The sequence below is a fragment of the Ovis canadensis genome, chromosome 20 (assembly GCF_042477335.2).
Source record: "Ovis canadensis isolate MfBH-ARS-UI-01 breed Bighorn chromosome 20, ARS-UI_OviCan_v2, whole genome shotgun sequence".
Lineage (NCBI taxonomy): Eukaryota > Metazoa > Chordata > Mammalia > Artiodactyla > Bovidae > Ovis > Ovis canadensis.
The window spans coordinates 41,949,264-41,976,556 of NC_091264.1; the positions used below are offsets into that span (position 1 = coordinate 41,949,264).

General features: G+C 47.0%; 2 protein-coding genes and 2 non-coding genes across 9 annotated transcripts; 3 read left to right on the forward strand and 1 right to left on the reverse strand.

The window, feature by feature from the left end:
- The first annotated feature begins 1,860 nt into the window (after positions 1–1,860).
- On the forward strand, positions 1,861–12,942 carry DDX39B (DExD-box helicase 39B). 6 transcript variants are annotated; one of them, XM_069563279.1, is made up of 11 exons: positions 1,861–1,993; positions 3,194–3,534; positions 4,712–4,839; positions 5,135–5,227; positions 7,284–7,467; positions 8,566–8,684; positions 10,914–11,045; positions 11,734–11,843; positions 11,943–12,087; positions 12,231–12,378; positions 12,720–12,942. In XM_069563279.1, the coding sequence occupies exons 2-11, from the start codon at positions 3,324–3,326 to the stop codon at positions 12,734–12,736; spliced, it is 1,287 nt and encodes a 428-aa protein (XP_069419380.1). In that variant the 5' UTR covers positions 1,861–1,993; positions 3,194–3,323; the 3' UTR covers positions 12,737–12,942. The 6 variants fall into 6 exon arrangements, with proteins under 6 accessions (XP_069419380.1, XP_069419383.1, XP_069419382.1 ...); XM_069563282.1 differs by having other exon boundaries at positions 1,987–2,167; XM_069563281.1 differs by lacking the exon at positions 1,861–1,993 and adding an exon at positions 2,170–2,830.
- LOC138426086 (small nucleolar RNA SNORD83) lies at positions 2,660–2,738 on the forward strand. Its single transcript, XR_011251512.1, has one exon. It is a non-coding gene; the product is annotated as a small nucleolar RNA SNORD83 (small nucleolar RNA).
- On the forward strand, positions 7,525–7,601 carry LOC138426087 (small nucleolar RNA SNORD83). The gene has a single exon (XR_011251513.1). It is a non-coding gene; the product is annotated as a small nucleolar RNA SNORD83 (small nucleolar RNA).
- MCCD1 (mitochondrial coiled-coil domain 1) lies at positions 12,931–14,600 on the reverse strand. The gene is made up of 2 exons (XM_069563292.1): positions 14,165–14,600; positions 12,931–13,430 (listed from the first exon to the last, which is right to left on the reverse strand). Exons 1-2 carry the CDS (start codon positions 14,321–14,323, stop codon positions 13,209–13,211), a joined length of 381 nt encoding a protein of 126 aa, XP_069419393.1. The 5' UTR covers positions 14,324–14,600; the 3' UTR covers positions 12,931–13,208.
- Between the last annotated feature and the right edge of the window lie 12,693 nt (positions 14,601–27,293).

Consider the following 27,293-nt stretch of genomic DNA (forward strand, 5'->3'; position numbering starts at 1 on the left):
ATGTATTCCCCACTCAAAAGGGATGTCCTTTGAAGCTTGTTGGAGAAACAAAAGCAAATGGCGCGTAAGTTTTTCTCCTAAGTGAGAAACACATGGCTCCTCCTTTGCAAACCTGAGGACAGTAGATGGTAACTAGAGAGAAAATCTGAGGGGTAGTAACATTGCTTTGGCATTACTTTGTAATGCCGTTACTTTTTAAAGTAAAGTAAAGGTAGTAACATTACTTTGGCCACCTGATGCGGAGAGCTGACTCATTTGAAAAGACCCTGATGCTGGGAAAGATTGAGGGCAGGAGAAGGGGACGACAGAGGATGAGATGGTTGGATGGCATCACCGGCACAATGGACATGGGTTTGGGTGGACTCCGGGAGTTGGTGATGGACAGGGAGGCCTGGCGTGCTGCAGTTTATGGGGTCGCAAAGAGTCGGACACGACTGAGCGACTGAACTGAACGTTCCTTTGTTTTTCTTCATAGCATTTATCCGTACTTGACATGTCTCCCCTGTTAAATGAACTCTGTGATGATAGGGCTGTTCATTGCTATGTACCCAGATCTTAGGCTAGCACTTGACGCAGGACTGGCAGTTGATAAATGCTATTGAAAAAAAGATATTGTGTGTTGGAAAAACTGCCCTTCTGTAACATCATCCTTGAATCACTGTTATTTCTTTTGGCCACAGAAAACGAGCCTTGAACCAGTGAGGTTATCTATAGGGTATTTATTAAGCACTCTTTAATCAGGGAGACGGGATACAGTAGAGAATAAAGTGGTGTCTCCATTCTGGCTCTGTCACCTTGCTAGCTGTATTACTTTGGACATGTTTATTTCTTTGAATCTGTTTGCTTGATATAGAATGGGAATAATGGTACACCTTGGTGTTAAATGGTTAAGTGATAATAGGTAAAAGGTCAAACGTTTGTTATCAGTTTTGTTAAGTCACATTTGACTTCTGTAGCATATAAAAGTGAGGCGGGAGATATCAAATGTTTCATTCAGGAAAAATATCCAGGATGAACCAAGGGAGGGGTTATTGGGTAAAGGGTTAAGCACATTCTGGTTGAAATAACATTTATAAAATGTTACGTAACACTCAGGTTTCCCTGGTGGCTCAGTAGGTAAAGAACCAGCCTGCAATGCAGGAGACCTGAGTTCAACCCCAGGGTGGAGAAGATCCCCTGGAAGAGGGCATGACAACCCACTCCAGTAGTCTTTCCTGGAGAATCCCATCGACAGAGGAGTCTGGTGGGTCTGACACGACTTAGCGACTAACCCACCACCATGTAACCCTCATGCCCTAGTATTTATCGTTAACACTTGGGGCAGAATCTAGACCCCCAGTCCTGCAAGCAGTGGCTTCAGAACACCTTCCTAACTTACAGCCCAAGCCCACGGCCCTTAGGACATCAGATACATCAGCCAACCATTACTTTGGGTAAATGCCGTTCCAAGGCTGGGGAAAAGGTAGGGGGTAGGTTCCGTGAGACCTATTCACTACCTACACCTGGGGCTGGCCGTTCCCTAACTCCAGCGCCAGCGCCCCCAGGTCACCTTGACTACCGGGCCAAGGACCCCGTGGGAAATCGAAGTCCCGCCAGCTTGGGTCCTCCTGCGCCCAGAGGAGGGGTGCCCAGAGAGAAGACCTGAATGGCAAGAATCTAAATGAAGAGAGAGGCGCGGAAAAGAACTGGACACGCGGAAAAAAGATAACAATGGGAAGGATTATAGTTTCCTTGATGCATTTTGTTACTGGTAGTAGCAAAAGGGTAAGAAGTGGCTTAAAAATTTTTTTTTCACGCAGGCATTTTCTAAAGGCAACCCTAGAACGAGCAGAACTACACAACCATAGAAGGCCCGTCTTCCGGTTCTTTGCGCCTGCGCGCTCGCATCAGCGAAGGCGGGAGGCCGGGTGGAGGGAAAACCGGGAACCGGAAGTGAAGGCAGATTCCCTTCTTCGTCGCTGTTGCCGCCGCCATACGTCTTTGCCTTGCTCAGGTAAGCTTTGGGCCTTCGGCACCATCCGCCTCCATCTGCGTTTCTCTGCGGCCATCCTGTCGCACGAGCTCCTGATAGCCCTTGCACAGGCCATGATCTGGTTGTTGGAGTCTGATTGGGTCGTTAGTTCCATCGCTTGCATCTTTTTCGAGATGAAGAAACTTTGGGGGGGAGGTAGGGAAGCTAGGGGGGCCCAATCCAAGATGGTGGCCCCGGCGCCATTGTGTTTTCTTTGCTTCTCGCTCCTTCGGTGGCCCCCCTCGATTACTCGAGGCCCCAGTGACATTGAGAGGCGGCGCCAGGCGTCCTCTGGTCCTGGGTATTTGCGGAGGGCGGGGTCTTCTCACTTTCCCGCTTATTTCTGGGTCCTCGGTCCGCGGCGGGAATAGGAAGAGGAGCCGGCTTCTAGGCCTACCTGGACGTTTCTCGGCCCGGTTTGCCCACCGTTATTTGGAGCATTTCCTAAATGTTTACGAGTGGTGTCATTGTGTGTTTTTCGGAAACGAGCCATACCTAAGGAGTGATGGAGGAGTGGGTTTTTTTCTTCTGGCCGAGACATTCTTTAGCCCCCACCCTCCTCCGCCACCACCGCCGAAGGATTTTTTACGCGCGAGTGTGAGGTGTCTGAGGAGTGGGAGACTGGAGTGTTGGGAGAGGTGGATGGCAGCCATATGATGTTTCCATTTTGAAAAGTGAGCGCTTTGCGCAATGACGACCGTAAATCTATCACCCTTGACTGATGGCTGCTCTCCACACCTTGAGATTATCGGGAAAGCACAAGGTCTTTCGTTGAGGATTTTTCATTTTGTCACTTAACATTCTCCAGTCTTGTAAATTGTTAGTAGCAGTCTGTTTTTTATGTGTCTTTAATTTTTATCCTTACTGCTGTCCTGGAGCAGGAATTGAGAAGCTGGCCTGGCCTTCCTAGCTTTCCGGTTTCTGCTTCTCCGATCCTATCTTTTTGGGAACCTATGTCCTAATCGTCACTCCTGGGAAACACACTTTTCCCATTCCGTGTGTTATGTTTACCTTTTGTTTCTTTGTCTTGTGTTTTTTTGTTACTTTTTTTCCCCCTTTGTTACTTTTGTTTCCAGGTACATGTGTCAGTTTAGGGAAAGGAAGAGTGTGGGGATGGACGGGATAGATGGTGAAGGCTCTACTCATGACTGATGTCTTCTCCCTGTTTTTCCCCCCTCCCAGCTCTTCTGTCAGAAACTAGTGTGTTTCTTTTCCTCTTCTGTTCCTCAAGCCCCCACTCTCCTCCTCTTGTCTTCCTTTATTCTGCGCTAACCCATCCGGAGACCCTTCCCCTTTTCCTGCCGGCCCAGTTATGGCGGAGAACGATGTGGACAATGAGCTCTTGGATTATGAAGATGATGAGGTGGAGACGGCAGCTGGGGGAGATGGGGCTGAGGCCCCTGCCAAGAAGGATGTCAAGGGCTCCTATGTCTCCATCCACAGCTCTGGCTTTCGTGACTTCCTGCTCAAGCCAGAGTTGCTCCGGGCCATTGTTGACTGTGGCTTTGAGCATCCATCAGAAGGTAAATTTCCTGTTGGGCATGGAGTACTCATTGGTGCTTTAAGGATACAAGAAAACAGATAATAGCCATGGTCCCTTACAGTTTTATATATAGGATAGATCAGGAAATAAGTACCAGAACCTATTTCAGCAGTAGAAGATGTTTATATAGGTTTGTCTTTGTTCATGATAGTATGTAAGTGCTAGTGATTTCAAAGCAACTTAGAGTGGCTTTTCTCCTTGTCTCCTTGTTTTAAATTTTGTCTTTTAATTTAAAATTTCCAAAGAGGAGCTGGTTGGACCCTTGGATCAAATCACCTCTGGTCTCTGTAAACCTTTATGGCTGGTCTAAAGATAGCTGTCTTTTGGGTCAAGTACTAAGTTCTTCCCTGGTGGCTCAGACGGTAAAGCGTCTGCCTGCAATTTGGGAGACTGGGTTCAATCCCTGAGTCGGGAAAATCTCCTGGAGAAGGAAGTAGCGACCCACTCCAGTACTCTTGCCTGGAAGATCCCATGAACGGAGGAGCCTGGCAGTCTATAGTCCACGGGGTCACAGTCGGAGATGACTGAGCAACTTCACTTTCACCGGGTTCTTCATTTTGCCCAAGGTTGCAGAGTTATGTCACCCAAAGCATGACAATCTAAGTAGGAGAAGTAGCCTGTGACAGGCCCTCAAAAGTCATGGATTGTTACAGATTAAGGAGCATTGGGACAGAGGAGCACCTAAGATGACCGATTGGTAGATGCCCAGAGGGTTGATGGCAGGACTTTGGGCCCTGGAGTTAGAAGAGGCTGATACTAGAAGAAACTGGGACGGTCTTGATTTGGGAATCACTTTGAGGGACTTCCCTGGTGGCTCAGACGGTAAAGCGTCTGCCTACAGTGCGGGAGACCTGGGTTTGATCCCTGGGTCAGGAAGATCCTCTGGAAAAGGAAATGGCAACCCACTCCAGTATTCTTGCCGGGGAAAGCCCATGGACAGAGGAGTGTGGTAGGCTGCAGTCCATGGGGTCACAAAGAGTTGGACACGACTGAGCGACTTCACTTTCACTTTGATTGAGAGAGCAGAGAGAGGGTATAGAAATTGACAAGAATTACTTAAGAATTGAGTGGTGAGAAATGGGTTTGGCCTGGTGCAAAAATGTGGTGGAGTTCTCTGGAGATTGGAGTCTAATTTACCTTTTCTTCCCTATTTCTAGTCCAGCATGAGTGCATCCCTCAAGCCATCCTGGGAATGGACGTCCTATGCCAGGCCAAGTCAGGCATGGGAAAGACAGCAGTGTTTGTGCTGGCTACCCTACAACAATTGGAGCCAGTTACTGGACAGGTACACTTTGGGAGAGTGCTGGGCAAGGCCTCTTGGCCAGTAGTGTTCAGGAGGGGTGTTGTCTCAGCTACATGATGCTTTCAGAGCTGTGAGTTCTTGCTGCTAAAATGACCTTTATCACTCTTGACTGAGAGCTCTGGGGAATATTCTGTAGTAATCATGGGGTTAATGATTTAGACCCGGAATTGTAGCCGCTTGTGATCTGCTGGGTATGCTTTTGTGGCGTCCCTAGTGAAGGGATATACTGTCTGTGTCTCCAACTACTGCCCGCCTCCCCCCCCCCCCCCCCCCCCAGGTGTCTGTACTGGTGATGTGTCACACTCGGGAGTTGGCTTTTCAGATCAGCAAGGAGTATGAGCGCTTCTCCAAATACATGCCCAGCGTCAAGGTAAGCCAGGGTAAGAGGCTTGGGGGAATGAGGGTGTGGAGAGTTGGAGGCCTTGGGAACTTGCTAGATCAGTAGTCTTCACGTCCCACAGGTATTAAATACCTGTACACAAATAAACTTGTAGGACATAGTAAGTTCCTGCAACTTAGGTGTCTAAGAGATTTATGTTCTGATATGAATTATACTTGTTAGAGGTGCCTCCTATATTGTATTGATGTGTGTATACATTGTATCAGCATGTATATACACTGTGTCAATATGGGTGTGCATTGTGTAGCTGTGATATTCAAGGTGTGGTTCCCAGACCTCTGTGGTTTCAGTGTCACTTGGGAGTGGTTGGAAATGTAGATAGATAACATGGGTTCCACCCAGACCTATCCAGTATGAACATGCATTCTAACAAGATTCTCAGGTAATTGGAGTTTGAGACGCATATGTATATGCTTGATGTATATAATTTTTTATTCTCCTTGGGTGAAAAAGTACAGTTTTGTTCAGATTAAAAATTTCCCCCTTAATTATTATATTTAGAACTAGGAATATTTGAGTAGTAGCCGTAAACTAAAAGTAATTTGTTTAAAATAGTAGTAGTAGTACTTGCGCTTGGTAAAATGTGTAGTTAATCCAAAAGATCTTATGATGAATTTGTGTTCTCCTGTCTAATCATACTTCACACAGAGTATCACTTGTTAACTTTTTTTTTTTACTTCTAATGTTCTGTGAAACCAAGTATTAGGCACTATTTTCTCAATTTGTCTACTTAAAAGCCATTTTAACTTTTCATGTAAGACTGTTTAGCTTGTTTACATGGTTCTTTTTCCCAGAACTTGGGAAAACTGTTTAATTTTCTAAATATAGTCAAAGCTCTGTGTGTGTGTGTGTGAAGTATATCTGTGTTCATACAGTGTCGGTTTCGTTAGCATTTACTTTCTGTCCTTTTAGCAAGTGGAGTTTCCACAACTTTCCATTGTTAAGACTATGAAAACATTTGTTGTTGAGCTCAATAGAGAGCTAGGATGTAGTTTCACCTCAGTAGGTTTAATTCATCACCTGTGGACTCAAAAGAGTGTTCTTGGTGTCAAGATCAGATATAAATTTGATTAGTCTATTTGTCCTTTTGTTCAATATTATGCTTCAGTGATTTGATAAAGAGATTGGGCTAGTTCTGCAAAATGTCCTACCTCTGGATTTGTCTGGTTACTCTCCTGTTGTGGTGTTTTAACTTGTTTTTCGCTCCCAGTGTTTCCTGTAAACTGAATTTTTTTTTTTTTTTTTGGTGCTGTGGCACCTAGTGTGTGGGATCTGAGTTCCCCCACTAGGGATCAAACCCATGCCCCTTGCATTGAAAGTGCAATAACCACTAGACTGCCAGGGAAGTCCCTAAACTGAAAGTTACGTTTGAAAGCTTAACTGATTCAATTTAAAGATTTTGGGCAAGAATTCTTCATAGATGATGCTGTGTATCTCCTGTTTTGTTGCAGACCACTTATCCCACAATTAATGGTTTTAGATTTACCCTAGACTTAAGGTTGTGATAGTCTGATCCCTTGATTGGTCTCCCCCTTTGAAACTAAAAAAGCAGTTTCTGATGCTGTATTAAAAGGCTCAACAGCCATTTCCTGAATGGTTTTAAGGTGGAGTAATATGTCTAGCCTAAACAGGGTCTATTCAAAGGAATTTAAAAATCTAGGGTCAGTTAGGAACACTTGATACCTGTGAGCTTTTTTTTTGGTACTTGACACTTAATTTCTTGCCATCCTCATTTTTACAGTGAAGTCTGGCTTTGGAGCTGGAGAAGGAAAATTGTTAGATTAAGTCAGAAGAACTAAATGCTAGTCCTCAGAGCCATGATCAGCCATGTAATTTAGGACAGGTCACTTTTGTTTCTTAGCTTCAATGTTTGGGGGATACGATACTTTTAGATTAGGTGATCTCATGTTCCCTGTAGCTCTGAAATGTTCTGAGAATTGGTTTAGAGCAAATTGAAAGGATGGGAACCTTGGGAAGGTTGACCCTTTCCTTCCTTGTGAAATATTGTTCTCTTCTGGGTTGGCAGGTTGCAGTGTTTTTTGGTGGTCTGTCTATCAAGAAGGATGAAGAGGTGCTGAAGAAGAACTGCCCGCATATCGTCGTGGGGACCCCTGGCCGCATCCTAGCCCTGGCTCGAAATAAGAGCCTCAACCTCAAACACATTAAACACTTTATCTTGGATGAATGCGATAAGATGCTTGAACAGCTCGGTGAGTTGTCCCAGTCGGGCTGGGCTGGTCTAGTGATCTGGGAAGTTGCCTTTTGGAGCCAAATGATGGTTATTTGATACTGGAGCACTTTAGTGCCAGGACGACTCTTAATCTATCACCCATGACTGATGGCTCTGGCTTCCCTGGTCAGTCTCTGTTAGGCTTGTTAAGCTTCCTTGGTGATCAAGGAGAAGGGGATCATGTTCTTCTTTTTTGTGGTAGATGTTTATCTTTGAGAGGAGGGACTTAGCTAATCTTGGATGTTAGTCACACCACCATTGTGTCCTCTAAATCTCTATAGTGGGTGTCAAAGGGAAGACGATGGAGCTGGAAAAGGAGACAGTCTACTTGTTTGGCATCCTCAACTCAGGATGTATCATCAGATTATAGCTGAATAAATGTTTCGACTTAAGTTCTGGAATGAATGTGGAGAGTGTGTGTGGGAGTCTGTGTGGTGTGGTGTTCCAGTGTGCTAAGTGCTGTGAAGAAAGGAAGATGTTTTATGAGAACTCAAATTTGGTGAATGAGACTAGGGATGGGCATATACCCAGGGATAAGTCATTCCAAATGATCTTTGGCTATTCTAGATGGCGAGCTATAAAGTGGGCTCCAAGTAGAGATGTCATATTTGCCTGACTGGATAGGACAGTGTGATCCAGAGGAAGCATGGAATGGACTCTGACAGCTGGAATATAATAGGTGCGCGATATTGGTAGACAGTTGGAGCTTGGGGAGAGAGGAGTAGGGAGAAGGGCTTTGTAAGGACTTAATCTTTGTGAGTCTCTGCAGTGGGCTTTATCCCCATTTTCCAGTTGTGGGCTTTGGGATTTCATCTAATTTCTTTCGTGGTTAAAATACACGGCTGGAACCTGGTCCATAGGCACTGTTGTTCCCACTGTATTGCAGCCCTGGACGTGATTACATGGCGGTTGGAGATAATAGAGTAGAGAGAGACCCGAGGCAAATCTTAACCCTGACCCGCAACTCTCGGTTCACCCATTTCCAGCAGTCCTTACCTCATTGATAAGCCTGTCTCTGATCTTCATTTATGATAATATGTCTCTTTTCTACCATAATTTTTTTTTCTTCTTCCTGTAGACATGCGTCGGGATGTCCAGGAAATTTTTCGCATGACCCCCCATGAGAAGCAGGTCATGATGTTCAGTGCTACCTTGAGCAAAGAGATTCGTCCAGTCTGCCGCAAGTTCATGCAAGACGTAAATACCCTTCTACCTTCTCTCCCTCCACTCCCCGCCCGCTGCCTTCTCCCCCTCCGCGCCCTCTTCCTCCAGACTCCCTTGTCCTTCAAGCGCCAAGAAGGGGGCACGCGCCCATTTGAAAGTGATGACTCCTTGAAGAGACACACAGAGGCAGAGACAGTTAGTGTTAGGGTCTGCGCGGCGCCAGGGAAACTCCGGAAGACTTGGTCGGGTTAACGTGAGAGCGGGTAGTGTTCGACTTTTTTTTTTCATCAAAGCATTTTTGAACCTCTTCTCCCTTTTGGGGGAGGGCAGGATTTTCTGCCCTACCACCCACCCATCGTCTTCTACATACCCCCTACAGCCACGCACCCTCCAGGTGGCGTCAAGCATACAGCCGGAGCCTTCTGCTCCCCAAAGTCATAACCTCCCGGTGGCAGGAGAGCAAGAGAGGGACAGACAGATGGCAGGGCATGTCCAAAAGAAGAGCAAACAGCACACACGAATCCGCTCCCTCCCCACCTCCAGGGGTGGGGGCCTTTGGCACCTCAATCCCCGAGTCCATGCTCCTTCCTACCCGTACCTCCTCGCACCCGTCGGAACCTCGGTTGATGTGAACCAGCAGCAGAGAAGCACCGTGGCGCGGCGGGGGAATGCGGACGCACCCGGCGGTGGATGGCGGCAGCGGAGGCCGCGGGGAACCTGACCAGGAAGCTGAGGACCAAACCAGCCTCTTTTTCTGTTCCCGGTTTTTTTCCTGAACCCAAGGCGTGCCGTGCTCCCTGTTTCTTTCCGTTTGTGTTGGTGGGGAGGGGTGTTCTGAGTAGGGTGGTAGATTTTTATTTTTTCTTCTTTTTAACTTTTTTAATACTCAGAGGGATATGGAAAAAGTAAAGTGAAGCGCTCCACTTGGGTGTAACCAGGTGGTGGTAGGGTCTGGGCTAGGCGGGCCCTTGTGTAAGCAGTGGAGTGTGTTCTTTCCCTCCCTCCCTGCTGTGCTCCTTCCCATGGACCATAACTCTTACCTTTAGCTGTATTTGGGGTTCAAGTTAGATTGGAAGGAAGCCATGGAACTTCTCTTTGGAAATCCTTCCTTTGCTAGTCTGCATTCTGAAGTTCAGCTTCTGGTTTTCGCTTATGACACACTTACCCTTTCCCCAAATCTTGTACCCTGGGGTTTTACGTTAACCATGGCTTCCTGGTGGCTCAGATGGTAAAGAATCCACCTGCAATGCGGGAGACCTGGGTTGGGAAGATCCCCTGAAGAAGGGAAAAGTTATCCACTCCAGTATTCTTGCCTGGAGAATCCTCATGGACAGAGGAGCTTAGTGGACTTCAGTCCATGGTGTCACAAAGAGTTGGACACGACTGAGTGACTAAGCACAGCACACAAGGGAAATTGGGCTTTAGAGTTGACTCTTGTGTCAATTACCACTTTTTTTTTTTTTTGGTAAATGCGATCTACCTTCCCTTCAAGGGTTGTGTGTGTTTGTTTTGTTTTTAAAGATGACTGAGTAACTCTGCTGCTCTGAATTTGCTTCTTACCACCACTCATTGTACCTTCCTCGTAACACTATAGATGGTTTGATTTTTCGTTCAGAGACCAATCTCTCTCAAACTGTTTCCTTGTGGTCCGAGAGCAAGTTGCTACTCAATCTTTGCCTCTCTTTTCATGGCATTTTGACGTTAAGTCCATTGAAGTATTCTGATCTTCCACCTTCCTAATGGAGATATGGGAAGACATCTACCTACCTTATGGAGATATGATTCTCCTAGTTGAGAGAATATGCAAATGGAGCTCTGCTCTGTATTAAACCAGCTCTAATGGAGTTATTCTGACCTCGAGTCACTGTTGCCATGATTTCCCAGGTGTTTGCTTCATGTTCTCGCTTTGAGAACCACTTCCCTTTGTTTTCTTTCCTCCACCACTCCGTTTGAGGTAATGGCATCTTGCCATTTGGTGGTTGGACTCTGCCCTTTCCTCCCTGCAGAGTTCCTTTCCTATAGCAATTTTCAGTTGGGAAATCTTAAAACTCAACTGATAGGAAGGAAATCAGATCTAATGTCCAAAAGACCACATTAAAATGTGGGTATTTTTGGGGGTGGGGCTGGGTTTTCAATCTTCTCTCTTCTCCCCATCCCCCCATGGGGTGTATTGGAGATCAACTTCCTCCACCCCCCCAGGTTTAACCCCCCCACTCTGCCCTCCTCCCGTTCCCCACCCCTTCCCTCCCCCCTCCCCCCCAGCCAATGGAGATCTTCGTGGATGATGAGACGAAGCTGACGCTGCATGGATTGCAGCAGTACTACGTGAAACTGAAGGACAACGAGAAGAACCGGAAGCTCTTTGACCTTCTGGATGTCCTTGAATTCAACCAGGTTAGTTGTCCAGGGTCCAGTAGGGAGAATGAGTACATCTCCAACTGTTGGCAGAAACCTTTTTATTGAGGAAGCCACGTATGCCATGTGAAAGAGAATAGTGGAAAAAGTCTTTTAAATGAGAGACTTAGGGGCTGAGCGTGAGCGCAATGGGAACTGCTTTTCTGTTCCATGCCTGATACAGAAAGTAAACCTCAAATTATAAAATCTTGAGTCTTAAAGTTAATGAGAGTCCCACAATAATTAGACAGGTTCTTAAATTTGTGTTTTGCACTGCTCACCAGGGAGAAGTGTTTCATTAGTGTGATTTGTTTGCACTAAAAATCATTTTCTATAAGCTCTTACTATGTTTGATGTTTTGGTGAGTGGGAATAATGGTCATGTCTTTCCAGACTTACGTCAGGTTTTTACCGTTCTCATGTGGTGGCTTCATTCTTGTCTCCTAATGTATCTGGTAGTTTTGGTTACTGTTTTCCATATCCTCTGCAGCATGTTTGTCTGCTCAGGAAAAGTCAGAGCCAAGCGGGAAAGACTTAGTATTTAGAGCAGAAGAGGAACTATGTGATGGGGACTAAGGAGTTCTTTTAGAAGAGTGTAATTACTGAGAACTCCTGCTCGTAATTTTTCTCACACACACCCACATGGACGCACATCCCTCCAATCTCATACACACCACGCACGCACACAGGTGGTGATATTTGTGAAGTCTGTGCAGCGTTGCATTGCCCTGGCCCAGCTCCTGGTGGAGCAGAACTTCCCAGCCATTGCTATCCACCGTGGGATGCCCCAGGAGGAGAGGTGAGTCAGAGATGGGCAAGATGTTTTGTGTCCTTGTGAGCAAAAGGGACCATTGAGAGAAGAGAATCTCAACACTTTCTGCTTTCCTTTCTCATAAAGGCTTTCTCGGTATCAGCAATTTAAAGATTTTCAACGACGGATTCTTGTGGCTACCAACCTGTTTGGCCGAGGCATGGACATCGAGCGGGTGAACATTGCTTTTAACTACGACATGCCTGAGGATTCAGACACCTACCTGCATCGGGTAAGCCCCACACCTGGAGGATAGCCCAGTGTCCTCTCCCCATCCTTCAGTTTCTTTATCTTTTCATATCTCGCATTTCATCCCTCCTTTTGTGTGTCTTCCTGCTGTGGGGCCTGCTGGTCCTATCACATATCTCCTTCCAGGTGGCCAGAGCAGGTCGGTTTGGCACCAAGGGCTTGGCCATCACATTTGTGTCAGATGAGAATGATGCCAAGATCCTCAATGATGTGCAGGATCGCTTTGAAGTCAATATAAGTGAGCTGCCTGATGAGATAGACATCTCCTCCTACAGTGAGTAATGATCTCATGAAGCTGCTTCCCCCAGTCCTTTAGATTCTCTTCATTGCTTAGTGGGTTTTTTTCTTAAAGCCCCTGGTGCATGGTGGCCACTTGACAAGTTTGTCATCCATATTTCTGCTGCCCCCACCTTCATGCTCTGTTGGGATGTTTAGTTGACTTGTGTGGAGGTCTCTTCTCATCAAATTATTTCTCTTTGTCTATCCCCAGACCTATCTGACCCACATACCACACAGACATCTGGATGTGTTGGGAGAGGGCTGTTTGTGCCGACTTTGATTTTTTAAAAAAATTTTTCCCCACGATCTAGTCTAACTGCTGTATTTTCTTTTCAGTTGAACAGACGCGGTAGAGGACTCAGCCCCCATTCTGGAATGCGACAGTCCTCTTCAGGAGAGCGCACCAGGCGTGGGGGTGAAGGAGACACTACTGGCCCCGGCCCCCACCCCATGACTCCCTCTGCCATCACCACCACTCCTAAAACCCATTACCCCGATTTGTCGGAATTTTTTTTTTTTTAACAAAACTAAAAAACTTATGCGTCTGTGGTGTCTATAAGCATTCCATCCCTTTATTGGATTTGGGGTGAGGTGGTTCTGGGGCATAATCCAGAGTAAATTCCTGTGGGGATGCTGTGCCCTGCTGTGGGCTGAGGTCAGCGGGAGGTGTTGAATTGGGATGTGAGTGAAAAGACTGCAGAGGCCATGACTTCTCATGACTATCCAATTTCTGGCCCTTTTGTGGCAGTTTCGTCTGTTTGCTTAGGGCCTGGGAGAGGCTGGGATGTTCCTGATCCAAGGGCTGGGGAGGGTGGCGTGCAGTTTTCAGGGCTGGAGGGTGAAGGGGCCACTGATGGAATGCCTAGGCGACTTCTCCCAGGCTCTGTGTCTCCGCATCTGTTCCTTCAGCTTCTGTGTCTTGAGCACCAGGGCCTGGGCTTCCCAGGCCCCCTCTTGCCCTTCCACCAGGGCCTGGTACAGCTCCAGCTGCTGCTCCAGCAGCTCCTCCGCCTGGGCCAGCTCAGCTGTGGGGCGGGGCTGGCACTCCTGGGAGGGCAGGGCATTAGGGAGAGGTCATCAGCCAGGGCTGTAGGCTGAGGCTCACTGGAAGTCAGGAATTCTACCTCTGCCCCATTAATTTGAGGTCATCTTACTGCAGAGTCAAAGCAGTTTCCTGTCTTGGGCATAGTCCTGGAGTGGGGTGTGGGGTGGTAGGTAGAGATCACAGCCCAGGTGCTGTAACTGGACTTGAAGGTGCGTTTGGGAAGGGGAGAACCGGCTGTCCCAACCCTCCTGAGAAATAATTAACTGATAGATGAGGGGAAGTTATTCTGTTCAAGGACTTTGTGAACTGCAAGGAGGGCAGGGTGCAGGTAGAGGGTGTCTTGTGGTCTCGAGTGGAGTGGGGGCAGGGAGGGTGCTTTAGGGAACTGAGGGTTGGGACTAGGCCACAAACATGGGGTGGGGGTGGGGGGCATGTGCTGTGCTGTGGTTAGTCGCTCAGTCATCTAGGACTCTGGCCCCATGAACTGCAGCCCTCCAGGCTCCTCTGTCTATGGGGATTATCCAGGCAAGAATAGTGGAGTGGGTTGCCATGCCCTCCTCCAGGAAATCTTCCCAACCCAGCCATGGAACCCAGGTCTCTGGCAGTGCAGGTGGATTCTTTTATCATCTGAGCCACCGGGTGTGCTCTCTGCTGACCTTTGGTGACACAGAAGGGATTCTCTGCTCCCCAGTACAAATTTGTCCTCATCCCCTCCACCTTCCTTGGTGCCACTTACCCTGGAAGGTGACATCTTCCCACTGCGTGTGGAGCTCGTCTCTGCTGTGCTGCTCCTGGGTTTCTGGGAGCAGCACCTCCAGGAGCCCTGGGGTGTGGGGGCCCAGGATGGCAGGAGGCGGCGGCAGCATTGGGAGAGCCAGGCCAGAGGGAGGACCATGGCGGGTGAGGCAGGGAGCTGTCTGAGCCACTCCACAGCCACCAGGAACTGGCTCCCTCCGGGCTGTGGCCTCGCTTCAATGCCTGGCCCTGCCCCTGCCCTGCTCTGTTGCACCCACCCGCCTCCCAACCTGGCCCCAGAGTCCAGGAACTCAGGTTCCCTAGTGTGAAGTTGTTCCTGCCAGGCAAAATTTGCTTTAGAACTCTGGTCCCCAGCCTACCATGTCTTGTGTCAGTAATTCTTAGCAGTGTGTGTCTTACTCATTCCTCTCAGTTCTGCAAGGGAGAATGAATTACATGACTGGTTGGCAGATGAGGAAATGCTCAGAACTTCATTCAGTACTCACTCATTCAGCAAGTATGGGCTGGAACCTGCTCTGGGCCGGATGTGTTCAAGGCTCCACAGCCTGTTGGAAAAGCCTAGGTCTGCCAGACTTGAAAGCTCACACCCTTGACCTGGCTCAAGTATTGATTTTCCCTTTCCTCTTCTTGCCAGTGACCTTTCTCTTGTCCCTGTTGTACATTGTACATTGTTGGGGTTTGCCTCCTCTGTTAAGCCGGCACCATATACAGTTACCGGTTTCAAGCTTGGTTGAACTGGTGAGCCCTCCCATCAAATCCGCACTAGAACAAAAGCCTTGTCCCCTCACTGAGGCTTGTGTATACATACTGGACTTCTGCAGTGTGTTCTGAAATGTCCTGTTGTGGCTAGAGGGCACAGCCATACCCCTGGCTCACAGAGTGGATGGTTCCACCTTTGATCTAGGAAAAAGTAGGTCCTCAGAAAAACATGCCCCAGAAAGCAAGGTTGCTGGACAGTGGACAGCTGCAGTTTGCTATCTGGGACACCACTGAATTTGGAGGGAAGATGGCCTCTGCCATAGTGTGGGGGTCAGAGGAGCAGAGAGGGAGACCTTCCTGGAGGTCAGTGATTCTTGAACTTGGGCTGAAGCAACTTTAGATGAAGTCAGAGATCTCTGGGTTCCCCATTAGTTGGCAGGTTCCCATTTTTTAGTGGAAAAAGAATGGAGAGTCCCTGTTCAATTTTGGAGGAGACAAGCCTTCCCTCTTGTCTCAGTGATAGGGTTATATGTGGGGGCTCATTTTTGAACTGCAGTGTGTGCACAGCTGTAAGTCTTACTTGTTGAGACATAAGAGGCCCAAATAAGGGAAACTAGTACAAGGTTAAACAAGCCACAAGTAACATTGAAATGAAACTAAGCACATTTATAAATTAAAAGCAAGATTAGCAGCTATTAATTGAGAAACTTCTGTAAAACAGTCTAGATGAGGCACTAGTAACAAAGTATCCTACCTGAAGATTAGACTTTTCTATCATCTGAATTTCTGTTGCAGGTTATGAACTCCAAAACGGACCAACATCCAGTGATTTGCAGTAGGCAGTCCTAAGCCACGAATTATAGTAGAGTCTGGATTTGGCTTTGTCTGGGAGAGCTAAAAAAGAAAAGACTGGTATTTGGATCAGTTCAGATTGGGTGAGCTGTGGATCTCATAGTCACGGAAATGAAGGGATGAAAGTAGATAAATGTAAACCTAGAGTTATGTCACTGTGTATATTTATTCTTGTTATTCCTGAGGGGCTAATAGCCTCTTTCTTTATGTGGTGCCGTTTTATTTATGTCTCATAGTCGTAATCAAATGAGCGGTCTGGTTTGGCCTCTGTGGGAGGGGCCTGTCTTCAGCCAGGGACAAGCAGAGGATTATGGGCGGTGTCTGGCACAAGGTCGAGGGGCTGCCCTGCCGATGCCATCTTCACTACCGCATCCTGCCCAGTGGATGGGCAGGCCTGGGGGGGACTGACGTGAGTCACGTACCCTTCATGCGAAACTTGGGGAGATGGGTACTTAGGTATGTTTAAGTTCACCCACTGCTTTAATCTGAGAAGCTTACCGAGAGGCACTTCTTGTTCCTGTCGCAGGTGACCTTCACGGTAACCTTTCAAGAGAACTTTCTCATTTCACTTTTTTTGGCATGGGAATGTCTGGTTGTCCCAGCACCATTTATGTATTCTATCCCTGGGTTCTCTGTCCTGTCCACTGACCTACTTGTTTTTTCTTTCACCAATACCACATTGTCTTGATTAGCATAGCTTTATAGGAAGTCTTGAACTCAGGTAGGGTTTTCAAGTGTCCACTGACTGTTCTATAGTTTGCTGGCTGTTCCAGCTCTCTGGCCTCTCCATACGCATTTTAGAATCAGTTTGTCAATACAGGCCTTCTTGGGAAGTGTTATGGCTTTGCAGACCGCTGCAATCAAGTGAAGACTGCAATACAGTGAGTCACATGAATTTTTTGGTTTCTCAATTTAAATACACAAAAGTCATATTTATACAATGTGTGCGTGTGTGGGCTCAGTCACTAAGTTGTAACCCCATGGACTACACCCCACCAAGCTCCTCTGTCCATGGACTTTTCCAGGCAAGAATAGTGGAATGGGTTGCCATTTTGTTCTCCAAGGGATCTTGCCCACTCGGATTGAACCTGTGTCTCCTGCATTTCCTGTATTGACAGGCAGATTCTTTATCTCTGAGCCACTGGGGAAGCCCGTATATACTTTATACTGCAGTCTGTTAAGTGGGTCATAGCATTATGTCTAAAAAACAATGTGCATACCTTAATTAAAGAGCAAGGCTGTTGGAGAAATGGCGCTGATAGACTTGCTCAACACAGGGTTGTCACAAACCTTTGATTTGTAAAAAATGCCAGTATAATTTATTTTTTATTGAAGTATAGTTGAATTACAGTGTTGTATTAATTACTGTACAGCAAAGTGACTGGCTATATATATGTATATTTTCATATTGTAGTTTATCATAAGATATTAAATATAGTTTCCTGTGCTATACAGTAGGACCTTGCTTATCCACTCTATATACACCAGTTTGCATCTGCTAATTTCAAACTCCTAACCCAACCCTCTTCCACCACTCTCACCTGATTCTGTTCCTAGGTTGATTTGTGTCATATTTTACATTCCACATATGGATAATATCATATGGTACCTTTCACCCAGCTTCCCTTAATGTTAATGTCAATCAAAACTGTGTTGAGACCAAGAAACTAAGAAGTTAAAATTGGTACAGTACCATTAGCTAAGCTATAGACTGTTTGGATTCCACCAGTTTTTCCACTAATGTCCTTTTTCCATTTCAGGATCCAATCCAGGGAACCTTAATGCATTCGGCTGTAATGCCTCCTTGGTCTCCTCTGATCTGTTGAGTTTCTTACTCTATCTGTTTTCATGAACATTTTGAAGAGTACCAGATAGAACGTTTGGAGAATATCAGTCAGGCTGGGTTTGTCTGATCTTTTCTCATGATTATAGTAATTGGGTTTATGGGTTTTAGGGAAGAGCACTGTAGATGTGAAAGGCCTTTCTTATCACATCGTATCAAGGGTACAAGATATCAACATGATCTTTATCTGCCAAGTTTCTCCACTCAGTAGTAGTTTTTCCCTTTCCATTCTCTATTTTTGGCTTCCCAGATGGCTCAGTGGTAAGGAGTCTGACTGCCAGTGCAGGAGACACAGGAGATGCAGGTTCAATCCCGAGGTTGGGAAGATCCCCTGGAGAAGGAAATGGCAACCCATTCTGGTATTCTTACCTGGGAAATCCTGTGGATAGAGGAGCCTGACGGGGCTACAGTCCAAAGGGTCACAAAGACCCTGACACACACGAGTGACTGAGCACACAGCACATTCTATTGTTTGGAAATGAGTCACCAAGTCCAGCCCACACTCAAGGGAGGGAAAATAAAACTCCATCTCCTGCAATGGGGATTCCCTTCATATATTACCTGATACTCTTCTATAAGAAAATGGGGATTCTCTTCATATATTACTTGATACTCTTCTGTAAGGAAAGTGTGTCCTTTCTCCCTCCCTTTAAAATGTTTTCCAGTCATTCATGTATTCCAGTATGAACTCAAATCTTTTTTAAAAAATTGTCTTTGTTTGGCCGCACCAGTCTTAGTTGTGGCATGGAAACTCTTAGCTGTGGCGTGTGGGATCTAGTTTCCTGACCAGGTGTCAAACCCTGGCCCTCTGCGCTGGCAGCATGGAGTTTTAGCCACTGGACCACCAGGGAAGTCCCTGAACTCAATGTTTTTTATTTTGGGTTATAATCCAATATTATTGCTATTTTGCTGCTGAAATTGTTCCAGCTTTGTTCATAGGGAGCTTTTTCAGTTTGGCTTCTGTGTCCCTTTGGCATGCTCGATTTTGGGGAACTGTCTTCCTTTCTGGCATTACAAGGCGTTCCAGGCTCATCTTGTATTTTTTTTGTGTCTTAAGCCTACAGTCAGCTAGTTTTCTAAAGACCCACGGTTCCTTTTATTGGAGGGTGTTTTAGCCAAGATCTGGGCATTGAGTGCTCATTTCACTTTTCTAAAGAGGACAGAGTTTCCCAGAGCTGCCCAAGCTCATACAGGCAAAGAGAGGCTGTCCTTTCAGCGCTACATTAGAGCTTATTTAGGGCAAGCGTTACTACCTAACACAATGGCCAGTTTTCCATATGTGCCTTCATTCCTTAAAGCTTCTGGGCTTTTTTATTTTTAGCCTGTAGGGCTGAAACATTAATAATTTAATTTCCTGATATTTGGAGACTTTGCTGGAAGAAAAATTTCAAGTTTCATTACGAAGTTCCACCTAGAAAAGTAGAGTAGCCAAGAGGAAAAGATGGCAGAGGGAGGAATCAGTTCCATTTTTCCTCCATTCCTGCTGCTCTTTCCATGTCCCTGCGCCGGGCAGGGCGGGGGAAGGATGGCTCTCAGACTCTGAGAGAAAAATAATGGTATGGAATTGCCTTTCCCAAATGCCTTGATTTCTGCTCTGTCTGTGCCCATCCTCTCTCCCAGTCAGCCTTTTCCTTCCTCCAACCTCAGCTAGCGCCCAGCCTCTTGCCTGGAGCCTGCTCCTCAGGGAGAAGTAGCCATTCTTACCACTGGAGGGCAGAAGAGAGGCCGGGTCCTGGGGATGTGGGAGAAGGTGCAGCAAGAATCACACGTGGAGAGAAGGCACATGTGATTCTCACCCATGTGTGGAGAATGCACCTGTGGACCAGGGAGGGAAGTGGGGGTGGGGCCCACTGGGAGATTAGGACCGACATACATGCACTGCCGTGTGTAGAGCAGATAGCTGGTGGAACCTGCCATAAAGCACAGGGAGCCCAGCTCCGTGCTCTGTGGTGACCCAAAGGGGCCCTGAGAGGGAGGTCCAAGAGGGAGGGGATATATGAATATATATAGCTGATTCTCTTCATTGCACAGCAGAAAGTAACACAACATTGTAAAACGATTATACTCCAATTAAAAAAAAAAAAAAGGTTAGAACCAGAAGGGCTTTCAAATGAGGGTGAAATGTAAGTGACCAGAGGGCAAGTGAGGACATTTCCAACGTCTCCATTTAGGAGGGAAGGGAGGGCCCTTGGATACAGGAGCAGAGAGCCTTGCCCGGGTCTGGATGAGCTTCACCCCCATCCTCACCCATCCTCTGACAACACCTCACCCACAACACATTGAGGGGGCCCTTCAGGCCCAGGTGCTCCACCAGCCAGAGGTATTGCAGGTCTTCTTCAAGGAGGACCCCCACAGCAGCCCACCTCTGGTAAGTCTTGTCACCCCTCCACAGCGGGGCCCTGAGTCCTGAGTTCACCGTTCGTTCCCTCCCTTCCTGCAGCCGGGTCAGCACTCTGTTGACAGTTCAGCCTCTCAGAGCGTGATTGCCCTCAGGGTCCTCCTTTGTCAGTGACCACAACCCTGGGTGGAGAGCGCAGCGGGGATGGATCCAGAGAGAGAGGGCAGAGAGAGGGAGGGCGGTTGCCGCCTCACCTCCTCCCTGCCCCCAGTCTTCCTCCACAAGCAGTGCCTTCTCTTTCCCCCACCCCAGGACTTTCAAAGGCCAGAGCAGGAGAGACCCAGGAGCCCACACCTTTCCATAAGAAGCCTGTTCACAAGGGCGCCCCATCCAATCCCACTGAGGTTTTACTGCCCACCTGGGGCAGTCCTGGGTATGCAGAGGGTGATCCAGCAATGCTCTTGCTTCACATATCTGCATGACTCGGTTCCTCACCTGCTTCAAGTCTGCTCAGCTGTCACCTCCGTGAGGCCCACCCTGACCACCCTCTTTAAAAGTGCCACCTCTCCCATTACCTTGCATTGATTGTTGACTTTGTATTATTTTTTCTCTGTATCCCCTATCATTTTCGAATATACTGTTCAGTTCAGTTCAGTTCAGTCGCTCAGTCGTGTCTGACTCTTTGCGACCCCATGAATCGCAGCACGCCTGGCCTCCCTGTCCATCACCATCTCCTGGAGTTCACTCAGACTCACGTCCATTGAGTCCGTGATGCCATCCAGCCATCTCATCCTCTGTCGTTCCCTTCTCCTCCTGCCCCCAATCCCTCCCAGCATCAAAGTCTTTTCCAATGAGTCAACTCTTCGCATGAGGTGGCCAAAGTACTGGAGCTTCAGCTTTAGCATCATTCCTTCCAAAGAAATCCCAGGGTTGATCTCCTTCAGAATGGACTGGTTGGATCTCCTTGCAGTCCAAGGGACTCTCAAGAGTCTTCTCCAACACCACAGTTCAAAAGCATCAATTCTTTGGCACTCAGCCTTCTTCACAGTCCAACTCTCACATCCATACATGACTGCTGGAAAAACCATAGCCTTGACTAGATGGACCTTAGTCAGCAAAGTAATGTCTCTGCTTTTGAATATACTATCTAGTTTGGTCATAACTTTTCTTCCAAGAAGTAAGTGTCTTTTAATTTCATGGCTGCAGTCACCATCTGCAGTGATTTTGGAGCCCCCCAAAATAAAGTCTGACACTGTTTCCACTGTTTCCCCATCTATTTCCCATGAAGGGATGGGACCAGATGCCATGATCTTCGTTTTCTGAATGTTGAGCTTTAAGCCAACTTTTTCACTCTCCTCTTTCACTTTCATCAAGAGGCTTTTTAGTTCCTCTTCACTTTCTGCCATAAGGGTGGTATCATCTGGATATCTGAGGTTATTGATATTTCTCCCAGCAATCTTGATTCCAGCTTGTGTTTCTTCCAGTCCAGCGTTTCTCATGATGTACTCTGCATATAAGTTAAATAAGCAGGATGACAACATACAGCCTTGACGTACTCCTTTTCCTATTTGGAACCAGTCTGTTGTTTCATGTCCAGTTCTAACTGTTGCTTCCTGACCTGCATACAGATTTCTCAAGAGGCAGGTCAGGTGGTCAGGTATTCCCATCTCTCTCAGAATTTTCCACAGTTTATTGTGACCCACACAGTCAATGGCTTTGGCATAGTCAATAAAGCAGAAATAGATGTTTTTCTGGAACTCTCTTGCTTTTTCCATGATCCAGTGGATTTTGGCAATTTGATGTCTGGTTCCTCTGCCTTTTCTAAAACCAGCTTGAACATCAGGGAGTTCACGGTTCACGTATTGCTGAAGCCTGGCTTGGAGAATTTTGAGCATTACTTTACTAGCATGTGAGATGAGTGCAATTGTGCGGTAGTTTGAGTATTCTTTGGCATTGCCTTTATTTGGAATCGGAATGAAAACTGACCTTTTCCAGTCCTGTGGCCACTGCTGAGTTTTCCAAATGTGCTGGCATATTGAGTGCAGCACTTTCACAGCATCATCTTTCAGGATTTGAAACAGCTCAACTGGAATTCCATCACCTCCACCAGCTTTGTTCGTAGTGATGCTTTCTAAGGCCCGCTTGACTTCACATTCCAAGATGTCTGGCTCTAGATTAGTGATCACATCATCATGATCATCTGTGCAGATCTCTTTTCTCAAAGAGGACCTCAGCAGCACTGCCCTGCATGCTCTTTTACAATTGACCTCTCCATCCCCTGTTGACAGCTGAGGGCTAATTCCCCTCTTGAATCAACAACCTGTAAGCATCAGGAAAGCAAGTGTTTTGCCAATTTTGATTAAATAGCCATCAGTCCTAGAACAAAGCCTAGCACAGAGGCACTCACTAACTATTTGTGAAGGGATGAATACATGCTGTGACAAGATTCCTTAAAGCTGGGTCTGAGGCTTGGAAGAGGGGAGTTTGCTGGTGTTTGGTTTTGGAGGTTGTCTTAGTCTGCTCAGCCTGCCATAACTAAATACCCCAGGCTGGGTGGCTTAAGTGACAGAAATTTGTTTTCTCACAGTTCTGGAGACTAGAAGTCCAAGATCCAAGTGCTAGGAAATTTGGATTCTGGTGAGGGCTCTCTTCTTGGCTTGTAACTGTCTTTTCGCTATGTCCTTACACGGCCTCTCCTCTGTACAAAGTGGGGGTGGAAGGGAGGAGAGCACAAGCTGGTGTCTCCTTCTCAGAACTGCAAGCTTTCTCAGACGAGGGCCCCACCCTTATGACCTCATTTAACCTTGAGTGTGTGTGCACGTACGCCGTCATGTCTGACTCCTTGTGACCCGTGAACGGTAGCCTGTTAGGCTCCTTGTCTGTAGGATTCTCCAGGCAAGAATGCTGGAGTGGGTTGCCATTTTCTACTCCAGAGGATCTTCCCGACCCAGGGATCAGACTCGTATATCTTGTGTCTCCTGCGTTCTCAGGCAGATTCTTTACTACTGCTGCCACCTGGGAGGCCTACAAGTGTAAGATGGGAAACCACAAAACTCCTAGGAAAAAACACAGGTTTAATACACTTTGACAGAAACTGTAGCAATATTTTTTTTTGGATCTATCTTCTAAGGCAAAGGAATAAGAGCAAAAATAAAGGAGAGCTAATTAACATTAAAAGCTTTTACATAGGAAAGGAAACCACCAACAAAATGAAAAGACAACCTATGGAATGGGAGAAAATATTGCAAATAAAATGACCAGTAAGTTAATATCCCAAATATATAAACTGCTCATACAACTTGACAAAAACAAAAAACAAAAAACAAATAACCCAATTAAAAAATGGGTGGAAAAAAAATGGGTGGAATACCTGAATAGACATTTTTCCAAAAAAGACATACAGATGTCCATAAAAAGATGCTCAACATCACTAATCATTAGAGAAATACAAATTAAAACCACAATGAGATATCACCCCACACCTATCAGAATGATTGTCATCAAAAAGAACACATATAACAAATATTGGCAAGGATGTGTGTGGAAGAAAGGGGAATTCTGTAAACTGTTAATGGGGATGTAAATTGGTGCAGCCTTTTTGGAACAGTGTGGATGCTTCTCAAAAAACTAAAAGGAGAACTACTATGTGACCCAATAATTCCACTCCTGGATACATATTCAAAAAATTAAAGCTAACTGGAAAAGATGCATGCACCCCAATACTCATACGCATCATTATTTATAATTGCCCAAGTGTGGAGAAAACCTGTGTCCATCAGCAGAGGAATGGATAAAGAAGATGTGATGCATATTCACAGTGGAATACCACTCAGCCATTACAACAACATGGATTGACTTGAAGGGTATTACGCTAAGTGAAATAAGGCACAGAGAAGGACAAATAATACTGTGTGATATCATTTATATGTGGAACGTAAAATGTAAAAGAAACTAGTGAATATAACAAAAAAGAAACAGGGGTTTTCCTGGCAGTCCAATGGTTAGGACTTGGTGCTTTTACTGCTGTGGCCCAGGTCGCATCCATGAAGTGTGGCCTAAAACACAAGAGAGAAAGAAAGAAAAGAAACAGATTCACAGATATAGAGAACAAACTAGTGGTCACCAGTGGGGAGAGAGGAGGGAATAGGGGCCAGACAAGGGTGGGGATTAAGGGGTACAAACTGCTACGTATAAAATAAAGTACAAGGATAAAGTTCAACATGGGGAATATAGCCAATATTTTACAATCACTATACATGGAATATAACCTTTAAAGTTATGAATCATGTTGAACACCTGGAACTTTTATTGTACATCAACTATACTTCAATTAAAAAATACAATCACACAGAGGGGGTTAGGGCTTCAACATATGGATTCTGAGGGCTACAACTCAGTGCATGACTGGGGTCTCCTGAGATGTGTATTTGTTACCCACCAATTGGTCTTGGTTTCCTGAGCCTCTCCTCTCTCAGGGCCACCCCAAACTCTTGGTCTTGCCACATAAGCTCAATGGACAGGCTGTGTCTGTGTCTTGCTGCTAAGTTGCTTCAGTCGTGTCCGACTCCGTGCGGCCCCAGAGACGGCAGCCCACCAGGCACCCCCGTCCCTGGGACTCTCCAGGCAAGAACACTGGAGTGGGTTGCCATTTCTTTCTCCAATGCATGAAAGTGAAAAGTGAAAGATAAGTCGCTCAGTCCTGTCTGACTCCTAGCGACCCCATGGAGTGCAGCCTATCAGGCTCCTCTGTCCATGGGATTTTCCAGGCAAAAGTACTGGAGTGGGTTGCCATTGCCTTACCCACCATCAACTGCCTCTGATGTCTCTTGGGCCAGGGAAGTGGGGTCCGTCTAGATTGTGGGGTCATGGGTGGCTGCTGTCCAAATTGCAGCCATGGCTCAGTTGCTGCATGGGGGCTCCGGGGAACCCTTCCTTGGCTTGTGAGCCCCGAGTCTGGTCAGGCTGCTATAACGGAATATCATAGAGGATGAGAAGTCCAAGATCAAGGTGTCAGCAGATTTGGTGTCAAATGAGGGCCCTCTTCCTGATTCACAGATGGCTGTCTTCTCACTGTGACCTCCCATGTGGAAGGGGAAAGGGAGCTCTCCGGAACCTCTCTTTTATAAGGACACATATACCATTTATGAGGGCTCCACCCTCGTGACCTGACCTCCCAAATGCCCTACCTCCAAATACACTGGGGATTTGGTTTCAGCACAAGAATTTCTGGGGACACAAACACTCCGTCTATGGCAGCTGAAGCCCTGGATCAGTCATCAGGGTAGAACTGAGACTTGGGGCTGGGGTTGCCGAGCTCCTAAGTTCAGGGCGTGGGGGTCGCAGGGAGCAGGGCCTGAGGGGTCCAGTCTGAGGATCTGGGTGGTTGGGTCACCAGAGAGGAAGGAGATGGACTCATTCCAGAGTCCTCTGGAAGTGAGCTGTGGAGGGTATAGGGACCGCCACTAAGAAGTGGGTATTTTTGGTCATCTGGGTCTCATTGCTGAGGTCCCTGAAGCCCATGGTGGTGTCCAGTCCCCACAGCGTGCGGAGCACATGATCCTCAGGCGCCCCTTGACCTGACATGGAGGCTCTGGTTGTCTAGAGGAGGGAGGGATAACTGAAGAACGTGACAAACCATTCATTGAGGCTGGGCCCAGACATGGCAGTGAGGTCCTAGCACAGGAATTGGGACCCTGGAAACCCTGGGAATTTGATGCCAGAGTTGGTCCCCACAGGGACAGCCCAGCACCTGCCCTTCACTGTCTATGGCCCAGCACCCAGAAACACTCTCCAAACCCAAACCGCAGGTGTCCCCTAGACTGGCCTTTCTCAGGTCACGCTCCTCCCTGGCTCCTTCCTCTCTCCTCCTTGTAACCTTCAGCTCCCTGATGTCCTTATTTCTGCCCTACCCGCACTTCCCTGGAGCATCGGCTCCTTCCTGAACCCAGCTCACTGGGGGCTCTTTCCACTCCAGGATCCCACCCCCTGTCCTGAAATGCACTGGACTGATTCCCAGGTGCAGAGGTCCTCCAGCTCGAGGCAGCAGCAGAAGCAAGCAAGCGATAAGGACTCAGGAGGCCTAGGTCCCATCTCAGGAGACTGAGGGAACTGTGTTTCTTGTGGGGTCCATCTGGGACCTGGAAACTGGTTGTTACGGCCTGGAGGCACTGTGCTTTGAGGCAGAGTCCACGGTGACTCAGTGGGAAGGAAACGTGTGTCAGTGTGGAATTTGGGGAAACACCTCATACTCCCCAAACTGATAGAGGATGGAGGCCCCTTCTTGTGTTTAAAGCCATATTCTGGTTCTGGGAGCCGCCCAGACCCTGGGAGCCGCCCAGACCCTGGGAGGGTTCTGGCTGAATAGGAGAAAGAGAGCTACGTCTCCTGTCCTGAGCCCTGTGGCCACACGGGGGCGCCAACACATTGCTCTGCGTGGGCTGGAAGGGTCTGGGCTCCAGATTAGTCAGAGATGGCTGACCTCAGGACTGAGTACCAGTGTGGAAACATCTTCTGAGCAGCTCTGGACTCCACTGGTGTCAGGGTCAGGGGTGGTCCAGGGACGGAAGGAGAATAGAGTTCTTATGCTAACTCTGACGTTACCATCCCTACCCTGTGACTCTTCTGCCTCTTGGTGACAACGCCTGGGAAAACGGAAAATAAGTATTTTCTTCTACTCTATTTCTTTTTAGTACTCCTTGATGTAGCAACAGTAACAATACCTGTATAAGTTTTTTCTCAGGAAGAATACGTGAGAAATTGATAAAATGCTCACCTCTGGCAGAGGACCTAGGTGCCAGGGATCTGGGGAGGGAGGAAAATTTTCCACTTGCAAATCCTTTGGAATATCTTGAAAGATTTTTGAAAAATATGTTGCATTAAAAATTCCTCTTGGGGGAGGGTATATGTGTATATCTATGGCTGATTCATGTTGATGTTTGGCAGACCAACACTATTATATAAAGCAATTATCCTTCAATTAATAAATAAATACATTTTAAAACAAAACAAATCAAACAGAAATCCCTCTTGGGAATTCCTTGGCGGTGCAGTGGTTAGGACTCTGCAATTTCACTGCAGAGCAGCCCACTTTCAATCCCTGATCTGGGAACTAAAATCCCACAAACCACAAAACACACACACACACAAATCCCTCTCAGTAACAATAAGGAAAAATATAAAGAAAAGAAAATCTATAAAAGAAAAAATCTTTCTCATTTATGAGACTCTTTCCTATTTACTTGCAGTTCACACGCTGTGGTCCTATGACATGATTCAGGCCTCACATGTGTGGTCCCTCCAGCACTCGCAGGGTATTCACCCCTCAGAGCCATCCAGGCTGTTCTCTGGCCTGAGAACTTGACCCGCAGACAGCACTTC